At 56.4% G+C, this 8,440-nt stretch overlaps 1 protein-coding gene across 1 annotated transcript in view; it reads left to right on the plus strand.

Moving 5' to 3' along the window:
• MEF2D (myocyte enhancer factor 2D) overlaps window positions 1-5,040 on the plus strand; it is a 12,736-nt gene extending 7,696 nt beyond the window's left edge. The window contains exons 8-10 of the mRNA XM_010838229.1: window positions 3-120; window positions 3,731-3,950; window positions 4,409-5,040. Of these exons, the coding sequence (XP_010836531.1) occupies window positions 3-120; window positions 3,731-3,950; window positions 4,409-4,724 (654 nt within the window). The 3' untranslated portion in view covers window positions 4,725-5,040. The remainder of the gene's footprint in view (window positions 1-2; window positions 121-3,730; window positions 3,951-4,408) is intronic.
• Window positions 5,041-8,440: the final 3,400 nt, after the last annotated feature.

An 8,440-nucleotide genomic window follows, 5' to 3' on the forward strand; every position in this document is an offset into this window, starting at 1 on the left:
AGCGCCTCGGGGTCTCCCAGTCCACCCACTCGCTCACCACCCCAGTGGTTTCCGTGGCAACACCGAGTTTACTCAGCCAGGGCCTCCCCTTCTCTTCCATGCCCACTGCCTACAATACAGGTGAGTGTCCATGTTACATGTAGCCGGGTGCTGTTGACCTCGGGGCAGGGGTGGGACCACAGAGGAAACACAACGTATTCTCTGGGGGCTGCCCCAGTCTGAGGAAGGTGTTGATTTGGGGGAGTCCCCAGGAAGTGGTACCCCGTTCCAGTATTCTTGCCTGGAAATCCCATGGACAGAGGAGCCTGGTGGGCTGTATAGTCCCTGGGGTCACAGAGCTGGACATGAATGAGCACACACACAGCACACTGCCTAATTAAGGGTGCCAGGTTTAGCAGATAGCAGCATCAGATGCCACTCACACGGTGCTGGTGTTCCTGGAACTGTCTCTAAGACATAGTTACAGAAGAATTATTCATTGTTTTCGTCGGAAAAATCAAATTTAAGTGAGTGTGAGTATCCCTTATTTTTACATAGGATCTGATGGAGATGGAGAGCCCTGTCCTTGGGCAGCTCCCGTCTGAGGTGGGCTGAGCAGCTGGGTGACTCAGGCTGACCAGGTCGGGGAGTGGGGAGGGAAGCATGTCCAGGTCCGGAAGGAGGAGGATGAAGAAATGAGAGAGAGGGAGGCGGTGGAGGCCCGAGAGGAAGCATGGTTAGGAAGGTGTATCCAGCTTCCTGGGGAAGCCAAGTAGGGACTCTAGGGCAAGGTGGAGGAGGAAGAAGCGGGCTCTAACCCTGATGTTGGCTTGGTGGAATGATGATGGGGGAAGGGAGGAGGAAGTCCCATGAAGGTGGGGGAGGGGATCTGAAGTCTGATGAAGGTGGGGGAGGGGATCTGAAGATGACGTGTCACTTGGTGACATGAGGGAGGCCTCTGGGTAGAAGAATTCAGAAAGGACACCCAGTGCTTGGACTGTCTTGGGTCCCCAGGGCTGTCCCGGCCTCTGTCACCCACTCACACCCTCCCAGGAACAGTCTGTGACAGAACATCCTCGCCTGCATTCCAAGCTGCTGTGTCAAGAAGGACTTCCCAGTGCAGAAATGGCTTGTCACCTTGCTTCATAGCATCTGTGTGGCTGTGACCCTGGTCTGTTTTTCTCACTGAGGCGAGCCTCTTATGTTCCCCAGCTTCTCTCAGCTGTGAGTGACTTGCATCAGGGCTGTTCTGCAGTGAAATCAGACTAGACCAGAGACTGCTAAACTTCTCCCCACTCTCCAAGCCCCCATTCCAGAGTTGAATCATGCTAGGTAGGTCCCAGACACCAGTACAGAGAGCCACAGAATCCCACCTCTTCCCTGTGTGTAGAAATCCAGAACCCAGCCCTGTGTGTAGGAAAGGCCCTTAGGGCAGGTGAAAGTGCTGGAGGGACTGCCCCATGTTGAGGGGCAGACCTGGCATGTGTGCTGGGGGTCCAGAGTGTATCACCGGGTGTCTGTGCAGCCCGTTGTCCCTTGCACGTGCTCCTGTGTGTGCACTCCTGAGTTGTCGTGTCCTTGGGCAGCTTTAGAGAGGACTGCTTCAGATGGCTGCACCCTTGGAGCCCAGCAGGAGTTCTCCCCAGTGAGTTGTGGGTGGACGGGGTCTCTGAGGCCCTTTTGGCCCTGGCAGCCTGGGTGGTTGGTAGAGGGCAGCGCTCAGGAGCTGCTGTTGACTGGAGAATCCCATGGTGGTGGTTTCCTGCCGTCTTCTCAGGTCCTTCGCCGGTCTCTGTGGAGCAGGAGGGAGGTTAGTCGGTGTCCGTGAACCTGGGACAGACATTCAGCAAAGCCAGACTTTAGACTCTATTTGTCAGGCTGGTGAGAAAGGAGATTCTGACCCTGGGCTGCCCTCGGAGCCCTGCTGGGAAGTGTTTGGGCTTTCTCACATCCTCTGGAAAACCAGGGGCTCCAGTTCCTCCTGCTGCAGGAGTAGTTAAGTAGATCTCAGTCTAAACAGCAGGTGTTTTCAGGTGACCCTCTGTATACAAACAGAACCCCAGTGAACACGTTGCTGTTTAGTTGTTCACTGTTTACAGTCCCTGGCCCCCGTCCAAACTCCAGCTGGGGGTGATCTGCCTCTGGAAATACCACGGGTAAGGGACAGGCCTGGCCCCTTGTTGACACTGGCTGCAGAGGTCTGGCTGTGGTCCTTCTAAGAGCAGACCAAGGGGCCGGTGGGGAGTCAAATCTGTAGGTAGACAGGGCGGGAGTGTGGTGGGAAAGTGCAGGACTGGGGGTTGAGTCCCTACCAGTCACTGGCTGGGGGCGTCGGGCAAGGCACCGCGCTCCTCAGAGTTGGTGTCCTTGTTTCTGAAATGAACGTTGTAAAGAGTTGGTCCTCCGGGCTCCTGTCTGCCCTTGGTCTGCCTTTTAAATTTAAGTGTCTCAACACTCCTGGCTAACACTGTTGTAAGACCAGAGGCAAGCATAGACCATCTATAGAGTGAGATTCAAAGATAATAAAGAAGCCTGGGGTCTTGTCTGAGCTCTGCCATTGGTTTTCACTGTGACCTGGGGAGAGTTCCTCAAACTTGAGGCTGCAGTTACCTTGTTGGTGAGTGAATAATAACAGCAGGTGAATCCTGTGAATATTTACTATGTGCCAGACACCGTTCTCTAAGCTTCATATGCATTAACTCACTCAGTCCTCAAAGCAGCTGTGTGAGGCAGGCAGGTTTATTGCCTCCAGTTTACAGACAGAATGAGTTCACCAAAGTCACATGGCCTGTGAGTGGAGGTGGCCAGGAAGTCTGACCCCATGGCTCGCATCCTGCTCCTATCTGTTCCATTACACAGATAATCCTGTCTTCCCCGCTCCAGAGGCTGCAGCAGACAGCCCCTCAGGTGGTGTGGCAGGGGGCCGGCTGGTCAGCACGTCCTCCCCACCACAGCACAGTGCTGTCGGCCCTGTTCCTCAGGGGAGACATTTTCTAAACAGTCCCAAACAGGCTGCGGCATGAAATACAACAGGGCTGTGTAAATTGTGAAACATTTCACGGTTCTGTTTGTTCTGTGACAGTGCAAACATCACAGTTTCTTCACTGAGACAGGCATTTTGGAAAACAAGACGCGCCACCTCATGGGGAAATCACCAGACCCCGGGCGGTTGTCCCGCAGGCCCGTTTCCCTCACAGGCCCTCCTGGGCAGCAGAGGTGCGTTCACTTGAGTTTGTGGGCGCAGCAGCTGGAACCCTTGCTGCCACCTGTCCTGTGTGTTGGGCTTGAGGAATGGTGGTTCCAGTCGTTCGTTTCAGAGGCGCCACTCACCTAGCCTTTCCCTCGACTCCCCTCTGTCCCAGAAAGGCACTTGGAACTTGGCAGTCGAAGAGATGACAGTTAGACATATATTAGACTTTCCCTACCTACCTTTTTCCCCTTCTTTTTTAAAACTGGCATTCTAAAAGTGATACCTACACATGGCTGGGGGAAAAAAAAGTTCAACACTTGTTTTAAAAAACCACCTCTCTTTTACATCCTGTTAAAAAGCAGCACCTCGTGGTTAAGATTTGCGTTTCTTTGAGTGCCGTCTTCACTGAGTTCAGATGGGCTGATTTAATTATTCACAGCTATCATTAACAGCTCCCCCCACCTTGATAGAACTGGAGGCGGCTCCCCAGGGCGTGGGAGCCTCTATTCTCTTTCGCACAGTGGGAAGCTCCCCCTCACTTTCCTCCCTTACCCTGTACAGATTACCAGTTGACCAGTGCAGAGCTCTCCTCCTTACCAGCCTTCAGTTCACCTGGGGGGCTGTCGCTCAGCAACGTCACTGCCTGGCAGCAGCCGCAGCAGCCACCCCAGCCGCAGCCTCCGCAGCAGCCGCAGCCGCAGCCACCCCAGCCACCCCAGCAGCCACAACAGCCACCTCAGCAGCAGCCCCACCTGGTCCCTGTGTCTCTCAGCAACCTAATGTGAGTCCTGGGGGCCGCCCTGCCGGTGTCCGTGGCGGGAGAGTGACGGGCGGGAAGAGGAGAGGCCTTCAGAGATCTGAAATCCCTTCAGGGTTGTTGTCAGTGGACAGCATGCGAGCCACTAAGTGGCAGGCCTGGCATCCCTGGTGTGGGCCTGGGAGACCCATCTGAGCCTCTCCCCTAGCCAGCCCAGGGGTGGGGGGCCCCCAAGGCTGCAGAAGATGACATGGGTTAGAAAGAAAACTAACACGGTTTATCTTCTTCTTTTCCCTCCTCGGCGCCACCCCCGGCCGCCCTGCCTTTCTGGTCTCTTTCTCCATCCACCTGTCCCCAACCCAACCCCACCTCCCATCTTCTCATTCTCTGTCCTTTCTCTGTCTTGTGACCTCCCCTCACTTTTTCTGTCACTCATGTCCTCTCTTCTGTCCCCTGCATTCCTGCCCATTGCCTATCTCCAGCCCGGGCAGCCCCTTGCCCCACGTGGGTGCTGCCCTCACAGTCACCACCCACCCCCACATCAGCATCAAGTCGGAACCAGTGTCCCCCAGCCGTGAGCGCAGCCCTGCGCCTCCGCCTCCAGCTGTGTTTCCGGCTACCCGCCCTGAGCCTGGCGACGCTCTCAGCAGCCCGGCTGGGGGCTCCTACGAGACGGGGGACCGGGATGATGGACGGGGGGACTTCGGGCCCACACTGGGCCTGCTGCGCCCAGCCCCAGAGCCTGAGGCTGAGGGCTCAGCTGTGAAGAGGATGCGACTCGACACCTGGGTACTGTAGCGTCGCCCCTCCTGTCTGCCGTTGTCTGCTCCACCCAGGGACTGCCCCATAAGCCCCCCAGCCTGTCTCGTCTCCCACCCACAAGGCCTTGTGGCCAGCTAGCCCTTCTGTCAGCCCTCACAGGGCAGGACTGGCACCCTTTTCCCCCGCCAGAGGCCCATCTCCCCTGCCTCCAGCATCAGTCCTGCTGCTTGATGACTTCCCCCTCAGAGCTGGCCCTGCCACCAGAGTCCTGGCCCTACTGGGAGAGGGGCGTGGGGGCACAGAGCCTGTAGTCTGGGCCACGCCCTCACACCCCCTTCTCCATCTCCTCTCTTCACAGACATTAAAGTGACGATCCCCACTCCCCTCCTCTCCGCCTCCCTGATGAAGAGTTGACAATCTCACCGCCCACCCCTCCCTGTCCTGGGCTCCTCCTGCTCGACCCCCCACTTCCTTTCTTGTGCTCCGTGTCCTGTTGACGGTTACATTTGTGTATAATTATTATATTATTATTATTATTATTATATTTTTTTTAATTTGGATTCTCGCTTTGGAGAGGGGATGCACCCATCCCCTCTTTCTGCACCCCCCGCCATTTTCACTGGCTGGGAGGGGCTCTTTTTTGCGGGAAGGGGGGACACTTTGCACGTTGTACACATATGCTGCAGGAGGGGGTGGGGGGCCCGACAGGCCTTGGGAAAGGACAGGCGCCGAGCCCTGCATGCGGAGCCCTCCCACCCCATCCCCCAGATAGAGGGAAATAACCAAAAAACTACCAAACAACAAAAACCCCTTACAATAGACTGAGACCCCAGAGTCGGCTCAATGAGTGGTGGTGTGTTTTAGGGGGAAGAGGAGGCAGAGGTTCTGAAAAGGGTCTCTGCCTCCGGGCTGTTCTTGTGGCCACGGGCCCATGGGGCAGAATACCCAGGCCTGGGCCCCAAACGCCCCTGTGCACGCGCACGCACACTCTCCCATTCTTGTGTGAGCTGCGCCTCCAAGGTGTGGAGGTGCTGGCCTAGCGAGCACTGGGGCTGGAAGGCTGCCTGGGAATCCGGGGCTGTCGGGGAGGGGGTTGAGGTGGGGCCCCCTGTAAAGCACAGTAGGAGAGAGACAGAGCCATGAGGAGAGAGCTGAGGAGGGGCCGAGGGGCTGGGGCAGGGGGTGAGTTGGGCCCCCTCCCTTCCCCAGCGTTTTCTCTAAGATATACAGTGCAATAGCTCCCCGTCCCTCAGCTGACACCAGCCCAGCAAAGCTGGCCACGAAGTGCAGGGCGAACCGGGAGAGGGAGGTGGCTCCGCAGGAGACGCCTCAGGCACCCTGGGGTCCTTGCATCCAGGGACTAGAGTGAGTGAGGGGACTCGCTCTTCCTTGCACGTACACATCCCCAGGGGAGTGGACCTGGGGTGGTGTGCGAGGCTGGGAGAGGGAACAGAGGAGGCCCGAAGAAGGCCTGCCTCCCTTCTTTCCTCCTTGCCCCTCTCCTGCCCGCCTCCCAGCTCCTTCCGCTCCTGGCCCCCCTCCCCTGCTCTTGGCGCCCTCATTGTCTCGCTACCTCCTGCCCCACCACCCCCAGGCCGCATCCCACCTTCCCTCTTGGCTACTGTAATTGTAAATAGCAACCTTTGGAAAACGTTAGCAGTGTAACAGTCCAGGAAACTGTTTTTTTGTTGTTGTTGTATTGATATGAAATGAGATTCTATTTTTGTCAAAGTATATTGTAATAATAATGACTCAAACGGCCCGTACTGTACAGACGAGATTCTTCTGCTGTTGTTCTTGCTCCCCTCCCTTCCCCCCAAGTCCACCCTCTCTGCTGCCTCCCCAGTGGGGGCGGCCAAAACGTGGGGTCCAGGGACCTCAGGCTGGATCACAGATCAAACTGGAGGGGGCAGGCCCCCGGCCCGCAACCCACCACCACCCCCTGCCCTCCAGGGCCTGGCCTGGGGTGACGTGGGCAGGCAGACTGGGGCCTGCCCCACTCCTTCACAGAAGCCCAGCTCCTCTGCCCAAGGGCTGCAGTGCTCCCTTGGGGTTTCATCCCGATGAGAAAGTAGAGTTAGACAAGGCCCGGTTGGTTGTGTGGTAGGTGAGTCTCTGCCTGCCTCTGCGATCCAGCCGCTTGCAGTATTCCGACACTTGATGCAGGGAAGGAAACAGAAGCAGAGGGGTTCGTGTGACCGCACAGGTACCTGAGTGTGTTTATGAGGGCACCTGGTATTTATGTGTCTGAGTGTACCTTTGTATTTATGTGTGTGTGTGTATGATTGCATGGGTGTGCCTTTGTGTCTCTGAGCCCGTCTGGGCATGTATGTGAGTCTCCGTGTGAATTGAGCTCTGAGGGCGCACGCGCGTGCCTGTGTTTGTGTATGTGCACGTGTGTGCCTGAGTGTGTGTTTACAGAGGGACAGATGGCTCTTGCAGCCATACAGCCCTGGCTTCCTGCTCTGTGACCCTCCTTCCTGAGCCCCACTCTCTTTTCTCTGCTCCATCACCTGTTCCCACCCTCAACCCTAATGTTTGTACTTCAGTTCGGGGGGATCTGGCATTGGCCCTCTTCGCTTCTCCCTGTTGCCCTACCTCTCCTGCAGCTCCACGCACAATTGTCCACCCAGTGCCCACACCTCTATGCACAGGTCCCTCTCCTGGAGTCCCCGCTTCCCCCCACCCCCATCCTGCTTTTAGGATGACACTCAAGTTCTTCTTCCTCTCTGAAGCTTTTTCCGTGCTGGGGCAGTCATTCTTCCTTACAGCTTACCTGCCCCCCCAGCCCCTGCCAGCTGGGCACGCACACAGCATGCCCAGTCTTCTGCAGGTTCCTAGAGGGAGTGTCAGGAATAGAGGAGACTCGATCAGGACCTTGGAAGAAGCCAGGGTGTAGTTTCGCGCATGCATGTGTGCGTCCCCGGAGCCTTGCCCAGCGCCTGGCACATAGCCAGTGCTCGGTAACTGCTGAGTGGGTGAAAGGTGAATGACAGGTGCTCAGTGAGCACTGAATGGCTGGCCTTCCCTCTCAGGCTGTTCCCGCCATCAGCCCAGCCCCTTTCTAAAGGCCGGGCTCGGCCACATTAAACCCGGGATGGGGGTGAGGGCCCCTGCAGTTCACGGTGCAATATTCACCAGTTTTGCCCTCTGCCTTGTATCGGCAAACCTGGCTTTCGATTACCATGTGTGGATGTGTATGTGTCCTTTTCTTTCTATCCCTGGGGGCAGGAGCTGATCCGTGATTGAATATGTGACCTTTCTGCAAGTCAGTATCCCAGAGTTTCTCCTGGGGGTAGCGGGCTCCTGGCCGGCCCAATGAGCTGGTCCCTGAGAACCCAGATCTCAAGTAGAGACTTCATTTCTTCTTCTTCTCACAAGCCAAATTTGCCTCCACCCACTCCTTCCTCCAAAGAACTGGGCATTTGCCAAAGTAATCACTGGAGTCATCCAATGCCCCTCCCCTCCCCAGGTTTCCCACAGCTTTCAGGGATAGTGGGCAAGAGGACCCTCCCCCGGACACACACCCCCCACAGTGGAACACACCATTTCTCCTCCCCCCAGCAGTGCACACAATGCAGCGAGACTGACCCCTGACCTTTATCCAGCCCTTCCCACCTTGAACAGGAAGGAAGTAATGCACCTTCTCTTGCTGATTATTTATTTGTTTGGAGAGACAGAAATGATGTAAAAGTGTATCTAGAAATATCTATATCTATATATTTTTAACTGACTCTTTGGAATCCCCTGGG

Source organism: Bison bison, unplaced genomic scaffold (assembly GCF_000754665.1).
Source record: "Bison bison bison isolate TAMUID 2011002044 unplaced genomic scaffold, Bison_UMD1.0 scf7180017864093, whole genome shotgun sequence".
Taxonomy (NCBI): domain Eukaryota; kingdom Metazoa; phylum Chordata; class Mammalia; order Artiodactyla; family Bovidae; genus Bison; species Bison bison.